This window comes from Protopterus annectens, chromosome 17.part0 (assembly GCF_019279795.1).
Source record: "Protopterus annectens isolate FY-2018-M chromosome 17.part0, PAN1.0, whole genome shotgun sequence".
In the NCBI taxonomy this organism is placed as follows: domain Eukaryota; kingdom Metazoa; phylum Chordata; order Ceratodontiformes; family Protopteridae; genus Protopterus; species Protopterus annectens.
In genome coordinates this window covers 15,262,432-15,282,586 of record NC_056751.1, presented here as the reverse complement: position 1 = coordinate 15,282,586, position 20,155 = coordinate 15,262,432, and the positions used below count along the sequence as shown (strand labels likewise).

At 43.0% G+C, this 20,155-nt stretch overlaps 1 protein-coding gene across 2 annotated transcripts in view; it reads right to left on the bottom strand.

The window, feature by feature from the left end:
- The window catches only part of INTS10 (integrator complex subunit 10), a 1,128,594-nt gene that overhangs the window by 847,309 nt on the left and 261,130 nt on the right, over positions 1-20,155 (bottom strand). For both annotated transcript variants that reach the window (XM_044059448.1, XM_044059449.1), the window contains exon 5: positions 9,932-10,013. In XM_044059448.1, the coding sequence (XP_043915383.1) occupies positions 9,932-10,013 (82 nt within the window). The remainder of the gene's footprint in view (positions 1-9,931; positions 10,014-20,155) is intronic.

Sequence of the window (20,155 nt, the reverse complement as noted above, 5' to 3'; positions counted from 1 at the left end):
AGCGGGCTAGGGGTGAAAGGTTGATGGCCGCTGCCATAGACCCTAGGGCCCTCAGGACTAATTCTGCCAGTGGGGCTGGAGACTGTAGAAGAGCTAAGACATGGACAGTCAGGTTGCGTAGTCTGTCTGACGTCAAGGAGGCCTTGGACTGAAGCGTGTCTATTCTGGTCCCTATGAAGTCCAGGACCTGAGCAGGTTGAAGGGACAATTTTTTGTAATTTATGGTAATCCCCAATAGGTGGGCCAAATGTAGAAAATAATCCCCGGCCGAGCATAGTAGATGCCTGGTGGGAGCGGCAAGGAGCCAGTCATCCAGGTAAAGCAAGACCTGTATTCCCTGAAGCCTCAGGTGGGCTGCTACAACTGCCATGACCTTGGTGAACACCCTGGGGGCTGTGGTGAGGCCAAAAGGGGGGACCCTGAACTGATAATGACTGGCTCCCAACCGAAAGCGGAGAAACCACCTGGATCGCCTGTCCATTAGAATGTGGTAGTACGCATCCTTGAGATCTATGGAGCACATCCAGTCGTTCTCCTGCAGCAGGGGGAGAATAGACTGAATGGTGACCATCCGGAATTTCTCTTTGGCAATGGACAGGTTCAGTGTAGACAGGTCAAGAATTGGTCTTAGGTTTCCCGTCTTTTTTGGCACCAAAAAGAGCCTGGAGTAATTGCCCGATCCAGACTGGCCTGGGGGGGGGGGAGCTGGATAGCTCGTTTTCTTAGCAGCTCTTTTATCTCTAAAGCTGCTGACTCCCTCTGATTGGGTGGGACATCGGGGAGGCGCCCCGACTGAGGGGGTGGATTTAGGAAGGGAATAGATTAACTTCTGGATATTATTCGGAGCACCCAGCGATCTGTCGTGATGGAGTCCCAATGTGCTAGGTGTTCCAAGAAACGCCCCCCAACTGCCTCCAGAGAGAAGCAGTCGGGCAACCCCTCAGGGTTGCTACATGGGTAGATCGGAAAAGGGTTCCCTCGACCTGAAATTCTTCGGCCCTCCTCTGCCTCTGGGCCGGCATCCACCTTATCCTCCCCTGCCTCTGAAGGATGAAGGGTCCGGAGCGAAACGGGACTGTTGAGATTTCCGGAACCACATCTTCTTTTGTCCTCTCTGGTCCCTGGAGAAGGACCTTTGAGGAGCCGAGAAGCGAATTCCGACGGCACACAATGTCTTCCCGTCTTTCTCGTCTGGGAGTAGAGATCGCGGATGGTCTTGCCAAAGAACATCCATTTTCCAATGCGGTCCATCGTCCGAGACTCCTTGTCTGGAGGATGTACCGAGGAACTATCCTGTGCCAGTTCCTTCTTGATGGCAGCAGCCACCACCATGGCATCTACTGGGGAACCTTTGCTCCACGCCGTTCTGTCTGTCGGGGGGATAAGGATCTTATCTGGTCTCCTGGGTATCGGCTCTACAGTGTCCGGCTCCTTCCATGCCCTGGTAGTTATAAACGCCTCCAGAAACACAGACTCATCCGAGGAAGGCTTTTGGGCTGACCACCCCCCTCTAATTCGCCGCATCTCCATGATGTCTCCAAAGGGGACGTCCTCAGGGGTGACCTGGGTGAACCTTCCCATTCCTCCAAGTCAGTGTCTTCCTTGAGGGACTCGGGGAGTCCGTGTGCCTCCTTTTACACTTTTGTTTGTGAGGGACCTCCTCGGGGGGGCTGTCCGAGGAGGGCTCACCAACTAGGTCATGTTCCTCTACGGGAACCATCTGGGACGTAAGTGCAGGCTGTCCCTGGGGCCGGATGATGGAAGACAGGCCTGTCTGCGAGGGAATGGTGGGTGGATCTGTAGCATGAGCAGGGGGCCTCAAATACCTCGAAAGGACCCTCTCCACGATGTCGAAGGCGACCCACTCTCCTGAGGATCCGAGAGCAGCCCCCTCGGATCCAACGTGCGGATTGGCGGCGGAGCTGAAGCGATTGGACCCGAAAGAGAAGTGTCTCCCACTGCATCGGAGCCAAAGACACACTCACCCCTTTGGATCTGAGGCTCGGCTCACGGTCCCGAGAGCTCAAATCTGAAAAGGGACTCGACAAAATCGAGGGTACAGCTGGCGCTGAAGTAGCGATTACTATCGGCGCTGACTCCCCGGCTTCGACGCTACCCAGATCTAACAGCTCCGAAACCCGATAATGGATCGGAGAAGGAGCAATGGGGGCAAAGAAAGGGGCCGAGCTCCCCCCTGGAGGGGGGGAGGCAAGAGCACTCCCATCTGCATTTGGGCCTGGAGGAAGCGACGCATCATCCGGTCCATGTCCGCGTCTGAAAGGCTCCTAGTAGATCTAGAAGACGCCGAGGCTGGCCGGGAAGGCCGCCTCGACGATCTCGAGGTTGACCGGGACTCCTCCTTCGGCTCTGGAGAGAAACGTGGAGAACGGAGCAGAGAGGGGAAAGACCCAGAGACCTTCAAGGGAGAACTGAGCTGCTTACCCGGCGGTGCCGAGGGAGCTGAATTGGCCCAACGCTTGTGGCTCCCTATGCCTCTCCCTATCACGCTCCTTGTCTCTTCTCTCCTTCTTTTTGGAGTCCCTCTCACTCTGGGACACAGAGGAAGTTTAAGTCCCGGCCAGGGGAGCAGGAACAGTTGGCTGAACAGCCGCAGCCACGGCTGGCACCACTGAGGGAGAGGAGGAAGAAGCAGAATCCGCGGGCAAAAGGCCCGCAAGGATTAACTTGGTCCTCCTGTCTTTCAAAGCCCAGGGGTTAAAGGCAGCACAGATCTGGCAGCCTGATAAGTGAGCCACCCCCAGGCAAATAACGCACCGAGTGTGGCCATCAGCTGGGGACAGCTTATGGCCACACTCCGAGCATTTAGTAAATATGGCCTTCGGCCATGACAACACATGCACACACAAATGAGGGTAAGGGAAAGACTACACTAACAGACTACTAACAATCTAAACTAAATATACTAAGGGCTGGTAAATACACACACACACACACACACACACACACACACACACACACACACACACACACACACACACACACCAATTACTGAAGAAAGCTAGAGCAAAAAACCCTACAAATCACTCACAAAACCACCAGGAGCTCGTCTCTCGTGCTTCAAGAAGCCACGGCAAACAAGATCTGAGGTCTGGAGGGAGGTAGCAGGGTGTTATGGGTAAAGGGGAGGAGCTTGGAGCTCAGATCTCTAGCTTGGAAAGCTGCCGGCTTGGATCCAATACCCTACAGGCTGCTGATCAAATGAAGTTAACTACTTCAGATACCTTTTTACCCCCATCTATCCAGCATCCTAGAGTCTCTATCAGAAGGGGTAGGAGTTTTAGCAGTAGAAGCCTTAATGCCCTTGGGCCCCTGAGAAATAGTCTCTGGATCTGCAACAGGATTTTTGAAAAGGAACTTGTGCGACTCAGGAACCTTGTAGTATCTGTCAGGCTTACTAGGAGCAGGAGGCAGGGAATCAGGGGCCAAACTGGATTCCGAGAACACATCATCAACAATATCTAGTACAGGAGGTATAGCCAAAGGCCTATGCTGAGGTAGAAGAAGGAAATCCCTAAGCCTCTTTTCTGAATCAGAAAATTCCTGGCTTTCCCAGTGGAAATGCTCCCTTAAAGTATGTAAAGTTTCCACAAAAGAAAAGTCCTCAGGAAGGGAAGCAGAGGGAATAGAATCCTCTGCATCAGAATCCTCATAAGTAGGTATGGACAAATCCAGGTCATCAGAAGAGTCTGAAGAAACAGTATCCTGATCAGAAGATTCATAATCAAGTTCAGCCCTAGGCCTCTTGAGGGGGTTGACTACCCCTGATTAGAGTCATTAGATCTTCAGCCATTTTAATCATTTTTTTTTTTTTAGGCATAGGGGCCTGAGCATGTGGCCAGAGCATCGGTATTTTAGACCTAGATCGAGATTTAGTCCTTAGTAATGAAGGAGGTGTTGATTTAATATGCAAGTCAGTAGGCCTGAATACACCCTCAGAAGCCAGTGCCTGCACAGTGGCTCCGGACCCATCCAAGGTAGAGACATCCGCGGGTTCCATAGTTGAAGTATCTCGCGGCATACCGGACTCCGAATGGGTCTCAGTAGAGGCCTGCGAATCATAAGTAGCGGGTATCAGGGGCCACAAAAGCACCTCACTGAGTACCGGGTGAACTGGTGACTGGCTTAGGAGAAGGGTCATCCGCAGTTTTGGACCTCGGCGGCCTGTCTCTGTCTTTATCTTTGCGTTTTTTTGGAATCCAGCTAGTTGGATGGCTAACCGATGACATTTCTGGATAATTAAACTGAGAACCGAAATATTTAGAGGCAAAAATATATCGACGATGGATAGTCCGCTGATTAAATAAAGCACAAAACCGACAGCAAGGTGCGTTGTGGTCAGGCCTAGGCAAGAAATACAGTATGAATGAAAATCTTTATGAGGTATTTGCTTTCCACAAGTAATGCAATTATTAACTTTTACTGATATCAGTAAGGAGCAAGAAAAAGTTTCCCCAATGGGGTACTTAGCTTTAAGTTGAAGACTTCGGTTCTGAAACTCGAAAATGAAAATTTCACAAGTCGGCCAACTGGCACTTGCAAACTGCTTCTGCTTCGGGCACCGCACGGCAAGAAAGACTGATGTAATGATGTCGGCTGCATGTTTTATACCCCTGATGACCTGACGTCATGGAAGAAGGGACAGCAACCGACGCAGGACCCAAGACTTTGTTAATCAGGCTGACTGAGGGCAACCTGCAAGCAGATTACCCAAATGTAATGACTGTAACAGTGAAACACGAAGAACATCAGGAGAATCCTGAATACAATAAACAGAGTTTCAACTACAGAGATATGAATGATAATACAAACTAGCGAAAACCACCGCTAATTCAAAAGCCAAGAACTCGACTCAGGCCAGTCCAAAACGTAAAAAACATGAAAAATAAATTTTATAAAACATTCACACCATTACAAGTGAGTTTAAATACCAGCATTGAAACACTTAACCACGCCCCTTGCTCTCCCATTAGCTCCTTAAAGGTACAGATCACAGCTAACTAAGGTGCATCTGCAATTCTCTATTAACATAATAAAAAATTCATACACCAAGACTGTAATAATAGCAGGCTTTGAAACTAAAAGAAAAAACCCAATATTTTGACTATTAAACTGTATAAAGTAGATAAATATATAAAATATATAAAATAACATAAAAATAAAAATAACGATGTTCAACCTACAGCATAAATACTAATAATGGAAGCGCAACGCTTCCTAATCAAAAATTACCTATGCATACATTGTATCTTGCCTGCTTTCAAATAAAATAACTAATGTAATGAATATAATAAATATAATGAAATTAATGCATAATGTCCTAAGCATCTAAATAACTAGAACAGCTACCCACGAAAAATATAACATTAATCATATCTCAATAAATAATAAAAATAATAATATAGAAATATAAAATATGACATGTAACATATAATATAACATAAATTTAGGCTACTCTGTATAGTTTTAATACAGTCATGAAATAAAACAGGTCTAAAAGTTAGCGTATCTAGACCTAAAATTACTAAATAATAAAATATGAATCAATAATATATATTGTAAAATAATGATCATGATGTATAATCATAACAATAACTGAGAACTATTAACCCTCCACCACTGTGGACTAATAAAGAGTTATGAAACCATTAATTTGTCGACTCTCATTTTTCATTTTTTGACTCTCATTTTAAAAAAAATTGTGAGAATAAACAGCTCGTCACCTCTTCAAACTTTTAAGTTTTAAAAAACAACTAATGGATAACGAGCTGTTGAGACCAGGGGGGGCGATATGCTTCCAATCTTTATTGCCAAAGAAGCTCTTTACATTCTAATCTATATGTCTCAGGTCCATAAGAATTGGTATTATACAGTTGATCTATAACCATAAATGTAAACTCATGGTTTGGGTTGTTCTGGATGTGCATAGCCAAAGCATTGTCCATTTTCATTCTTCTTATGGCATACAAATGCTCGTACATTCTTTCCTGGAGTTTCCTCTCAGTCTTGCCAATGTAAAAACTGGGGCATGATGAACATTGAGCAAGGTATACCACTTGGGTACTGGAACAAGTGAAACGGTCCCCTGATGAGGAATTTCCTGTTCTTAACTGTAAAGGCTGTACCTGCCTGTCAAATCTGCAATACTTGCACATATTACATTTATACATCCCTGATCTTGGTGTTACTAAATTTCGCGTAGATTCCAGAATATGTTTAATGTTAGGGCCCCTTCTGTATGTTATCAATGGGGCTTTATCAAAAATTGGACCTCCAAGTAACTCAGGGGATAGTAATCGCCAGTTCCTCTTAATTACAGTAACTATGCCATTGGCATCTGTATTAAAAGTTAAAATAAAATTGGACCTGGACATGTTTCCCTGAGAATCAGGGCATACAGGTGATGGTGAATGACTCAATTCAGGAATAACATGACTCAAGATAGAAGAAAAATAGCCATTAGCTCTCTTGGTCTTAAATTCAAAACACAACTCATCAATCAAGGTTTCTGGATAACCTCGATCCAGAAATAAATTGGCTATCAAATCACACTCTTCCAAAAATTCACTATCCCTTGACACCATCCTAGCTGCTCTTACAAGTTGTCCTTTGACTATAGCTTTTTTCTGGTGAAGCGGATGGTCACTATCATAATGTAGATAAGAATTAGAGAAAGTTGATTTCTGATGGATTCTGGCTCCAAACTGACCTAGACTTCTGTCTTTATAAAGTTCCACATCCAAATAGGATATCTTCTCCATGTCTATTGTACAAGTAAATTTCAAAAAGTCAGACGAATTATTGAAGCCGATCACTCGGTCTTGGGCTTCTTCCAGTGAACCATTAAACAAGATAAAAATGTCATCCAAGAATCTTATGTACAGAACGACTTTCTCTTGAATAATATTATTGGGAAAGGCAAACATTCTTTCCCAATGAGTCATGACCAAATTAGCTACACTGGCGCCACACGGAGACCCCATAGGCACACCAATCAACTGATGGAACCATCTGTTATTGAATGTGAAATAGTTACATGTCAAAATAATATTCAACAATTCGCTCACCATAGATATCACTTTGGGTGGAGCTTGGTAATAAATCATCTCCAATTGAATCCATTCAAGTGCTAGCTCATGGGGAATTGAAGAATATAAATCAATGACGTCAATGGTCAGAAAATAGGCATCTCCTTCAAAGGTAGCTAGTCCAACTTTTTCCAAAAAGGACCAAGAATCTCTGGCTATGTGTGGTACCTGCGATACATATTGTTTGAGGATGGTGTCTACTACCTTCGCTGCTGCATAGGTAATACTACCCCTCGCGTTCACTAATTGGCGCATGGGGGATCACCAAAACTTTTATGAATCTTAGGATTCCCAAATAATGCTGGAATGCGTGGTGAGGGCACTGAAATAAAATTGTAAATGTCCATATCCAGAGACCCACTAATGAACATGTCTTCAAAGTAAGATCACTAATGAACATGTCTTCAAAGTAAGATCGCACACGGTTCATACTAATATTCAATTCATTCTTAGATACTTCTCTATAAGTCTCTGTAGAAAGTATCGCTAAATGTCTATCTATATATTCATCCTGTTCCATAGCTACTAATCCACCTCCTTTGTCCACTGAATTAACGGTGGTTTTCGCTAGTTTGTTTTTCCGGTCTTGAAAGTTTATAAATGATAATACAGTTGGACAGTTTCTCATAGATGCAGAAAACAATACTAAACTATTCTCTCAAAATGTTCCTGACTGACTAAAAAATTACTGTTCCCTGACTACTTACTAAAGCACGGAAGGATGATGTGTGCTGAGTGTCTTACCACAGCAAAAGCCAGATGATGTCTCTGTGTGCATGTGTGAGATATATATCCTGTAAGAAATCTTTCCTGTCAGGTTCCAAAGTGCTGCTAAGAGTGTTCCAAAGAAGCCAGATGCTGGTTAAATGATGACATCACCTCTGGTCACCTGACACTGGTAAAATACACACAGAGCTTTGATAAGATCTGAGGCAGCATCTGAAAGCTATAACACAATTTCAAATTTTCCAGCCTTCCAGGGTTCTCTGATAAACATACACATTTGATCATTTGCAATACAACCTAATATACTCGCATACATTCTTTCTGTCCAGCAGGACCTACTGTTGATGCATTTTTAACACAAGTAATTTTACAAATATATTTTTAATTCAAACATCTGTACAAATCAGTGTGACAGTTAAAATAACATGAAATTCTTTACAAAACTCCAGCTAGCTATGCTGGCATATGTACACATGTACTGCCCTACTCTCCCTGGCACAGATGGCACAACCGCATAACATCATTCATGCCATGATGTTAAATCTGCTGCTCTATTTTTGGAATGCCATGCTGAAAAGCACTGCACCCACAATAAAAATATTGCTGCAAATTTTATGACTGTATTGCAGTGCCCTTCCTGACATATCTAGGCAGCAAGAAGTAGCTTTTCAGCAAGACAAATACTTGCTCTAAGTGTAGTGTGTGTCACAGTACATACTGCATTACACATAATTTCCTGCATGGTCTGAGGGTCTGTGGATGGGGATCCTCAACCTAGGCTCTAGAATACATCTGCCATCACTTGCAACACAACAAATATATTACATGTGATGTGCTCAGTGCTTGCAAGCTATTTGTGGGTACTGACCCATCTCCGTAGTGTGTGTGTGTGTGTGTGTGTGTGTGTGTGTGTGTGTGTGTGTGTGTGTGTGTGTGTGTGTGTGTGTGTGCCTACCAACTAGGTGACCTGAAGAAAATTAAGAAGCTTTGGAATAACTCAAATGTGTGCCTGATGTGAGAATCATGGGAAATGTTCTGGTGATGCATGGACACACTATAAAAATGGCCTGTATATAACACGTCGCATAGTTGAGGGACTGGTAACCCTTCTTGTTGATGTACTTATAGTCTCTCCCGGCTGAGTGGGGCCTTGATACTGATGTTTGTCCAATTAATGACCTCTCTCGGACCTTAGAGAAGTGGGCAATGTAAAATGCCCTCATGGTAATGGTGGCTCTCTCTCTCTCTCCTCTGCAGTCTTGGGAAATCAGATATGTTCTTTCAAATGCTGCAGTACAATGCAGAGAAACTAGCTCAGGATTCATGATGCCAATGCCTGTGATATCCTTAACGGGCCATATTACATCATCAAAAGAACAGTTCATTGAATGGCATTTTGTCAAACATGCTGTTTGTCTAACTGTTCTTACTGAGATCGCATTACATTAGGGATCAGGAAATTTGCCCTTTCCCCACTGTAATGGGATCTTGGAGTTGGTATATATGGGTGTGGGGTTCAATGAAATGCTGTTCACTGAAGTGGTGGTTTGATGATATAATAGACACCCATTCTGAACGCATTTCCAGCAAGTCACTAAAAGGTCTCTGCAGCCAAGATGGTTAAAGCTGAATCAGTCTGACATTTTTGGATACATCACTTGCATACACTGTGTGGCTCATTTGCATGTCAGTCCTCATTTCTTTGTCATTATGGACTCATGACCATGTACTCCACATCACACTATTTTTACTTTTGTGCTGTCCCCTCTCTGAATCGACATCCTGTATGTTGCTGTTACTCGTACAAATATGCACTGTGCAATGCACTAATCATTTACAAACACCAGCCATACACATTATGAGGCTCTCACCACTTATGCCAAAACTATAGGCCTTATGTGCTGCTTCAAACCTTTACTAAATAAAAGTGTCATGTGTTTGCTTTCACGCACCATTTTTTCAGCATCACTGACTTGTGGATAATTTTCATAACACTGTGCCAAGAGATTATGAAACATTTTGCACTGAATAGCATGATAAAGACATTAGGGCAGTCCACGTCACAGATTATAAAAAATAATATAAAACATTTCTCTCACCAAATAATTTTCTAAAACAGTTAACAGGTGATTCCTGGTTGTCCATATTTTCCGCATCCAGCAGAGACTCTCCAAGTTTGACCTTAGAAACAGTAAAATACAAATACAAATGTTGGTATTAGTCTAGTAACAAGTACTAAAAGGGCAAAAAGACATACTGTAAAGTAATAGTTTAAATATTCACATAAAATAATGGTTAAAGTCATACAGCATCACTTGATCTACAAGAGGAACCTCCTTAGTGGGCCTGGGAACGGAATAGATGTCTGCCCACATGTCCTATCCCTTCATATTATTTTCATATCATCTTCTGTAACTTCCTGCATCAAGCAGCTCCCCTGACCCTGGTCCAAAATTTAACGGCAACTTGCTTAGGAAGTCCTTTATTTCATTTGTCTATCTTCCTAGTCTGCCTCTATTTCATATATGTGATCAAAGAAATTAACACATTTTCCCCACTGTACCTCTAGATTTCTGATGAACCCTCCCTAACCTTTGATCTATCATCTTAACATACCCACTTCTTCACTTTCTGTTGTTTAAGCCTTAGAACTAAATGATTTTTATCCTTTGGGTGTTACTTCAAAATCTAACCATCTAAGCGTTCTCTTAGATTGGTCTGCCTTGTAACCTAGTATTTTATCTAAACTACACTAATGCCGGCATTAAGTTCAGCTCCTACTTTCTTGAAAATCACTTCTTCCTCCATCTTCATTAGTCCGGCATGCAACCTAGCCACTTTTGAATTTACTGTCTTTTCTAATCTACAAAATTCCTTAGACCTGCCTTGTACCTCTTCCATACTTTTATCTGACTACCATGCCTGAAAACAACTCTAGTCTGCTTTTATATTGTTCCCCTTGACAAAAATGCAGGTTATCTTCCCAATTTCTCTTGAACCTTTCTTTACTGACATGTTCTCTCAGAGCAACAGAACACGGTCTGATAAAAATATGCCAACTCTCAATAAGATAAATATGTTCCCTGCTATCCGTGCCTTTGTCACTTCCTGAATATGATTTATACTTGTATGTGAAACATGTGTAACTATCTTTGGGAAGCAATGATCCCTCACACACAACTGTCATCCCCATCAATGCAGCATACTTACAAATAAAATACAATAGTGCAAGTTGTACTTACTCATAACAGTAGATGTCGGAATTCCTCACTGCTGTAGTAGCCTTTAGGCTATATGGGTTGCATCTTACTTAAAACAACAGTCAAGCTACTAAAACCACTAGCTCCCTCCCACACTTCCACATATATGGCTGATTGGCCAGCCCTGAGGAGGGAAAAATCAGCATTCAGAGTGGTAAATCTTCAGGAATTTCCTGCCTAAAAGTAAAGTAGCATATTCATGCTGAACTAAACAAGAAATAAATCACCAAATTATTTCCCCAAATTAACTATACACATGTGGGAATGAACACTGCAGCAGTAAGGAATTTGAACATCTACTGTTATGGATAAAAACAACTTACACAGCTGTACTATATTCATCACTCACACTGCTGCAGTAGCCTTTAGGATATATGGGTTGGCAACCAAAGTCTATCCAACCAGGGGGATGAAGAAATGGATCCAAGAGCCCCTGAAGAATGGTCCTAGCAAAGCTAGTCCTGGACTTAAAGAATATAGTTTTTAAGGCCTTGTAAAAAGTAGGCACAGTGGACCCAGTAGCTGCCTCTTGAGTCCCCTTTTCCAATATGCCATTGAGGAAGACAAGGCTCTCACTGTATGTACTTTGATAATAGCTGGAACTGGCTTACCGCAGTGTGAAAAACAAAAAGCAATAGCCAAGGACAATAATCTGGAAACAGTCTGTTTTGACAGAGGTTATCCTTTCTTAGTCTCAACATAAGAAATAGCTGGTCAGCTTTTTAAAAGGACGTGGCTCTGTTAAGACAGTACCTGCGCTGCCTATGCATATTTATTTATTGACATTTGTTAACCGGGTTAGTCCAACTGGGTTATTGTCCCATTTTCAGTGGAGACCCGAGGAGAAAAGCTCCAGCAAATACAATATATGATCACAGAACAAGAAAAAACAAGTATTACAAACAATAATAGCAAACAATAGAAATAAACATCTACCTGTGCAGAAATAAACAATCACATTTTTTCTTTGAAAAAGTTAAATTCTTAGTTGCTGAACAGAAGGGGAAAGTCAAGACTGATAGTAGGATGTAATGAGAGAGATATGTGTGTGGGAGGAGGGGAGAGCTAAGTAGGGTCATAGCAGGGACAGGTTCTGGAATTGAGGAAATGTGTCTTCAGTTCTTTTTTAAATAGTGGAGTAAGAGAGAGAGAGAGCGTACATCAAGGGGAAGTTTATTCCAAGCTTGGGCCACGGAATGTTTGTAGAGTTGCTTACCAACAGACTTGTTAGGGTGGTAGACATCAAGCAATTGCTGATTTGTGGTGCAGAGAGATTGAGAAGGGGTATAGAGGGAAACAAGGAGAGATGGGGAAGGACAGCAGGAGGGTTTAAACAGCATAGAGTGCAGCATGTGAAATTGGTAGAGATGAAGTAATTGTGGGAGTTCCAGCCACTGTAGGGACTCTAAGGCAATACAGTGGTGTGTGTTGTTAGGGCTGTTAGTGATGAATCTGGCTATTTTGTGGTAGGTTTGTTGAAGTTTGTTCAGGGTAGCAGTTTGAATATTTGTGAGAACTGGGGCAGCATAGAGGAGAGAGGGGAGGAGAAGTGCTTGTCCAAGGGTGAGTCTAGACTCAGGAGTAAGGTATTTTCTGTTCCGATATAGGAGAACAAGTTTTTGATGGGTTTTCTTTATGCATTGCTGGATATGTTGACTGAATTTTAGTTCATCGTCAATGATAACTCCTAAGAGTTTAGTGTGGGTGTCAGGATGGATGGCTGTATTATCACAGGATTTAATGACAAAGGAAGATCTATGTTGAGCAAGAGAACGGGGGAGGAAGAGCAAGAGTTTGTTTTTTTGGGGATTTAGGATTAGTAAGTTTTTTGAAAGCCATTGTTCTGTGGACAGTAGAGCTTTTTGGGTTAGAGTGTGTAGGTCAGAGATGTTGTCGGCTGTAGAAATAATAGTGGAGTCATCAGTGTACTGAATGAGAGATGAATTATTGCAAGAGGTGAAGAGGTCATTAGTGAAGATATTGAATAAAAGGGGGCCTAAGATGCAACCTTGTGGAACCCCAGTAGAGATAGGCAGGAAAGGAGAATATGAGGAGAGGCATTTGACAGATTGTTGGCATCCAGATAGATAGCTAGTGAACCAGCTGAGGGTGGAGGAGAATAGGTGAAAGTTTGCAAGTTTAGATAGAAGTAAAGGATGGGATACAGTATCAAAAGCTTTGGAGAGGTCTAGAAAGAGACAGGAAGTAGGTTTATTATTGTCCAGAGATTCTGCAATGGTGTGGGTGAAGGAGAGTAGAGCAGTAGTAGTGCTATGATAGGGGCGGAAACCATGTTGAGTAGGAGTGAGTAAGTTGTGATTGAGAAGGTGGTTTAGAAGCTGAGTATGGATACATTTTTCTAGGATCTTAGATAGGGGGGATAGAATGGCAATAGGTCGATAGTTGGTAGGATCAGTAGAGTTGCCTCCCTTATGGAGAGGGGTGGTGTAGAAAGATTTCCAAAGAGTAGGAACAGTAGATTCTAGCATGGATCTATTCATTAATATAGTCACAGGGTAGGCAATAGAGTCAGCTACAAGTTTGAGGAAGGTGGAAGGTAATTTATCAGTAGAGAGAGAGAGCAGGGTTTGAGTTTGAGCAGTAGAGATTTGATGTAAGAAGTGGGAAGTGGCTGGAAGGAGAAAAAAGTGTTATTGGGGCTGGGTGTTGGATCAGGTAAGGAGTAGGAGTTAGTTTGAGAGGGTAGGAGGTTCTGGATGGAGGAGATGAAGTGGGAATTTAGTAGGGTAGCGGTTTCCTCTAGAGTTGTATATGCTGGCCTGAGCTATAAAATTACTTTTTGTCTTTCATTGTCTGTTTTTTGGCAAGATTACGTAGTTGTCTGTATTTGAGAAGATGAGGTGTTTGATTAGTTTTGATCCAGGCACTGTCTCTGTTTCATGATGGTCTTAGTTTGTTTTGAAAGCCAGGGGCATGATTGATCATTCCAGAGGGAGCAAGGGAGTCCAGGGTATTTAGGAAGATGCTATTAAAAGTGTCAACGGCATCATTCAGGGGAAGTTGTTTAAGGATGGACCAGTCAATGTTTTGCAGCAGTGAGTTAAATTGAGAAGAGTTAAATGAGGATAGTTTCCGACAATCTTTAAAGAGGTGGGGTTTAGGAGTGTGGGGGTCATATCTTAGGACAGAGGTAGGGAGATGGTCACTGAGGGAGTCTGGTAGGGTTTTTGGCTGGTGGTAATGTTGAGGGGAGTTAGTAAGAATCCAGTCTATAGTGGAGCTGGCGGTAGAGTTTTTGTGGAAATGGGTGGGGGTAGAAATTAGTTGGTGGAAACCATGAAGGTGAATACTGAGTGAAGGAGAGTCAGTAGAAAGTTTAGACCAGTCTATACTGACACCCCCAAGGATGAGTGTTTCGTAAGGTATATTGAGATAGAACCAGGATAGTATGTTTTCAAGAATGGGTATATTGTTGCCAGGAGGAATATACATGGAAGCTACAGAAAGTTTTTTGTGAGGGTTTAGAAAGAGGAGTTCAGCAGGATGGAAGCTAGGAATAGGTGTGGGGAAAGGTTAAGGCTGTCAGAGTAGAGGATGGCTACACACCACCTCCTTTCTTTGATGTTCTATCACAGCTGTAGATGTTGTAACCAGGGGGGAGTATTTCACTGTTTGGGATGTGAGGCTTAAGCCATGTTTCTGATAGGGATAGGATATGAGGGGTGTTGTAAGCTATCCAAGAGTGCAGATCAGTCATTTTATTTGCTAGGCTTTGAATGTTTAGTGAATAAAAGGTTAGGTGTTTGTGAGGTTTAGGGTATTGGGACCGAGGTTGTATATCTGATTGGTTGTTGGAAGAGGGTTGAGAGCAGGAGGTAGTTAAGGTGGATGAAGGGGGGAGAGGGAGGTGCAAGGTGAAGAGGGGCCAGGGTTGGGATGGATGTCTCCAGAGGAGAGTAAATGTTTATAGAGAAAAGTGCCTGATGTAAAACGTAGATAGTATTTGGGAGGTCTGTATTTAATCCTATTGCATGGTTTGAGAATTTGAAGTATGTGTCTTTTGTACAGAGTTATGGTGGTAGAGTTAAATAGGTCTGAATAGATGGAAACAGAAAGTGAAGTTGGAAAGTTGTAGTGTGAGTGCGAGGTAGGGGAACAAAAGAATGGATTTGAGACGTAAGAGTGATAGGAGGTAGTAATAGAGAGTATAGTGAGTAATGTTGCAGATATAAGTAGATGCAGCATGATGAAAGGTTTGGTTAAGGAGGGAAGGGGGTAATTGTAAGAAATAGTTTAAAGTAGGTGAGTATACTGAGTTTGATTGGGTGTTGGATTGTGGGAGTGGTAATAGACAGGGTGTGGATTTGTAGTAAATGGCTGGGCAGGAAAGGGAAGGGAAGAATAGGTGATTATGTTAAGTGTGATTGGCTGTTGGATTGTGGGAGTGGTGCTAGACAGGAAGTGAATTTGTAATGGATGGCTGGGCAGGAAGAGGAGGGATGGTTAAGTATAAAGAAACTGTACAGGGGTGGGTGGAAATGGGGGGTAGGGTAGGGGAGTGAAGTGAGCCCGAGCATATGGAGGGCGAACGGAGATGGGCTACACCCAAAAGGAAAGCCTGAAGGACAAACAATCAGTGAAGAGAGAAAGAAAGGGAGAGGAAAGTGTGTAGGGTTCCAGCAAAAGCAGAGATAGTGAGCCTGAGATTAGGACAGCAGGAGGTAGGAAGCAAGGCACAAGTCTAGAGATGTAAGGAAGAGCCGGGTAGGACAGGTATAGGGAGTTATTAGAATATCTTACTGTGGTAGATAGGAGAACAAGCAGGTTAAAAGAGGAGTAGGTAAAGAGCAAAAGAATAGCTCAGAAAGGAGGTATGAGTTATAGTGGAGAGTGAGCAGGCAGATAAGAAGAGAAATGGGTATGGAGAAATGTTCAGAAAGGAGGTAAGGATTAACAGTGGAGAGGAGTAGGGCGGAGAAGGTGGTAGGAAGATTGAGGGATGTTAAGGTAAGAGTTGGAAGAAAAGGTAGATGTGAGGGAAGCAGTCAGCGGGTATACTGCAGCCAACACAGGGGTAGGCCAGAGATTATAGGCATCAAATATAATCTTCAGGTGAGCAGTACATACTTAGGTAAAATTCTGCTAAGGAAGGAACAAACAGCAGATGTTTGGCAGAAGGTGGTTTTCCAGTGAGTTTGGGCCTGTAGCAGAGTCAGGGAAACACAGGTAGCAATTAGGTAAACTTGAAAAACATAAAAATAAGACAAGTGAGTTGCAAGGGGCAATGGGAATAGGGATTAGAAGAGTAACTGAGTAGTGGGACAGTAGAAGTGTAAGGTAGGATAGGGTGAGTGTAGATATGAGTGGTGGTAGGGGTAGAGGTGTGAAATTAGTGTGGAGGGGGCAGTGAGGACACAAGGCAGTGAGACAAAATATGCAGCTAACAGAATAGGATAAAACATTGCAGGAGATGGACCAAGTCACAGAGATTCATTCAGTTACTCCTCATTTAAGACAACAGATGGTTTGCCATGAGCAACAGTAATACATTTAGGGTAGCACATAGAGAAAGCAGACAGCAGATATTAAGGCAAGGTAATGCACCAGAGCATCGGGTATTATATCTCTAAAACAACCTTTATATTGCAGAACAGTAATATTGTGCATATGTATATGTTTAAATATATTCTAGTAAACAAATGAGCATGCAGCTCAGACTGGGCAGATAAAGCAGTAAGTAAATATAGGATTTGTGGTTAAAAATTAAAGAAAAATGGTGGTAGCTAAAGGAATAGCAGGGACTGGTCAATGTGAGAGAAACACTATGGGGAAGGGACAAGGGGAGGCAGACCAGCACGTGGTAAAAAGACGCGCCAAAAAGGTCTACAAGGGAGTCCTTAAACTCCTAGCATAAAAACCAAGGGTCGATAACTACTTGAAGGTATGACTACAGGGACCAGACCATGGTCTGATAACACTTGGCTAAGCATTAGCGACAGGGAGTTAGGGCTTAAAAATAAGCAAATGCATGATAACCAGCCAGTAGTGGAAACTAATTAAAGTAACTAAAAGATTAGACAGACTAAAATGGTTGGCGACAGTGACAAAATGCTAGATGTAGGGAGAAAAAACACATACAGCAGAGGAGAAAAATAGTATATTTAGTGTAATTAAGTTGTAAATAATGAATGTACACCTTCCCTAAGTCAGAAAAAAGTGGGTATTCAGCTAGCAGTGGTAAAAACATTTCCTGCTTAGCATAAGCATTTCAGTATATGCAACAAGGTATGGTATGGACAAGGTATAGCAGCAGGCCAATGGTCCCAAAGGGGGTCTTAGATAAAAACAAAAAATGCAAAAAAAGGGGCAGATAAGATGTAGAAGAGAAGGACAGTTGCAAATCATAAGTCGTGTGCTGTAATTTACATGTAGGACAGTAGCGACAATGTTTTGGTAAACAATGCAAGGCAGATACAAAAGACACAGCCTGGAAAACGGCGCTAAGCCTTTAGTTAGTACATTGAGCAGATTGTAATTTAGCTGTAAGCAATGTAAGGCAGGTACAAAAGACAAAGCCTGGAAAATGGCGCTAAACCTTTAGTTAGTACATTGAGTAGATTACAATTAGCGACAGTGGCAAAATGCTTTCAAACAGAGCAGTTACAGAGACAAGTGAGAAAAAAACATTTGCAGTGCATTAACAACAAATAAGACAGCACAATGTCACCTGTCTATAGAAGCTTAGCCTTTTGTTAGCACAGTCTGCTGAAAAAGGTTAGCGACAGTGGTGAAACGCTTACAAACAGAGCAGTCTCAGAGTGGCAGCTGAGAAAGAAACAGTATAGTTTTGTACCTACCATAAATGTAGATGTCCGATAGGTATGCAACTGCAGTCCTGACATATGGGTTGTCCTGCCTCAGGCAGCTCTTTGGTCGGCCGGATTCCAAAGTCTGGGTCCGGCGTCGGCTGATGTTGCCCTTTCTCCAACGTCAGAGCGCCTAGGGTATAAAAGCGTCAGCCGACGCCATCTTCTTCAGTGTTTCTTGCCCCAGATGCCAGGTGCCCTCTAAGAAAGGCTAAATTTTGAAAATAGAGAAAAAATTCCAGACAAGTACAACAACATACAAACAAATACACCATAAAAGATTACCCCCAGGTAGCTAAAATGAGGGGTAGAAACCCAAAAGAATACCACAGAGGGGTAGGTGGGAGGGAAAACCTGACTGCAGTTGCATACCTATCGGACATCTACATTTATGTTAGGTACAAAACTGTACTATGTCCTTCAAGGATGCAACTGCAGTCCTGACATATGGGTTGAATACCATAGCCAACCTGGGGGTGGTAGGCACTAAGACAAAGATGGTGTAGCTGAAATGCCCTGCAGGACTGCAGAAGCAAACCCTGCTCTGGATCTGGAATATAAAGGCAGGTTGTAATGTTTGGAAAATGTATGCATGGAGCTCCATGTAGCAGCTTCTAAAATGTCCTTTGTTGCCACTCCTCTTAAAAAGGCTGTGGGGGTGGCTGTAGCTCTGGTGGAATGTGGCCTGATGTCAGCTGGCACAGTTTTACCATGAAAAGAGTAGCAGAATCGAATGCAATTTCCAATCCATTTAGAAATTGTCTGTTTGGAAATTGCTTTTCCCTGCAATCCAGCAGCGCACGCTACAAAAAGCTGGTCAGATTTTCTGAAAGACTTTGTTCTGTCCAAGTAGTAGCACAAGTGTCTGTGCATGTCCAAGGTGTGCAGAAGTCTCTCTCCTTTATTTTGAGGATTGGGAAAGAAGGTAGGCAGGTGAATAGCTTGATTCAGGGACACCCTGGATACCACCTTTGGCATGAATGACGGATTGGTTCTCAAAGAAACTCTGTCCTGATGAAAAATGAGAAATGGTTGTATTGCCATAAGGGCCTGTAGCTCAGAGACTCTTCTTGCTGAGGTTAATGCCAGAAGGAAAGCTGTCTTCCAAGACAGAAATTTCAACTCTGAAGATGCTGCTGGTTCAAAGGGAGGAAGAGTTAATTTTTCCAGCATGAAGTTGAGGTTCCATGCAGGCACTGGTGGTTTCCTTGGAGGGTTGATGTTCTTTATACCTCTTAGAAACCGTCTTAGCAATGGGTGAGAAAATACAGGCGGATCATAGGTTCATAGGTTAGTACTAGGCTATCAGCCCTAGGGCCTATACAAGCCTAGCCATAACAATTCCCTGAATATTTCTTCCCACATTATTTACTTTCCTGGACCCCTGTCTAGCAGGGCGACTGACGTGATCCCTGGGGTGAATTTCCTTTCTCCCATCAGTGTTATATTTGGCAGATATTGCTGAAGCATGTATTTTTATGGAGGAATATGAAAGGCCATTGTGGAGCATTTCAGCCAAATATTCTAGGATCTGTGGAATGCTCATCACTGATGGGTCTTGACCCTTTTTGCTGTTCCAGATAAGAAATCTCTTCCATTTTGCTGAGTATGTTTTTCTAGTGGAAGGTCTGCGCGCCTCCAGGATGATATCTTTTACCCTTTTGGAAAGTGTATCCTGAGGAATAGTCATGGAATCTTCCAAGCTGTCAGCTTCAATGTTTTCAAGCTGGGGTGTAGTGTCCTGTAATTGTGCTGTGTCAGAAGAAGTGGCCTTTGAGGAAGGAGCCACGGATTGGTGTGTGTCAAGCTCCATAGCAGTGGGTACCAGTGTTGTCTTGGCCAGTCTGGAGCTATCAGTATGACTTTCGGTTGCTCTGTCTTGATCTTTAGTAACTCCTTGGTCATCAAAGGAAGAGGTGGGAAGGCATATAGTGTTAGAGAGTTCCAACTGAAGGAGAGAGCGTCCACTTTCCATGCTTGAGGATGGTATGTCCTTGTGCAAAACTTTTTCAGATGGTGATTGAGGTGGGAGGCAAAAAGATCTATGTCCGGCCTTCTCCATGCTTGAGTTATTTGTAAGAAAATGTCTGGATGCAACATCCATTCGTGTGGATCCATGATGTTTCTGCTTAGGCTGTCCACCAGAACATTGTCCTTCCCTGGTACAAACTGGGATTGTAGCTCTATTTTCAATTGTAGGGAAATATCCCAGAGATTCACTGCCAGTCTACAAAGA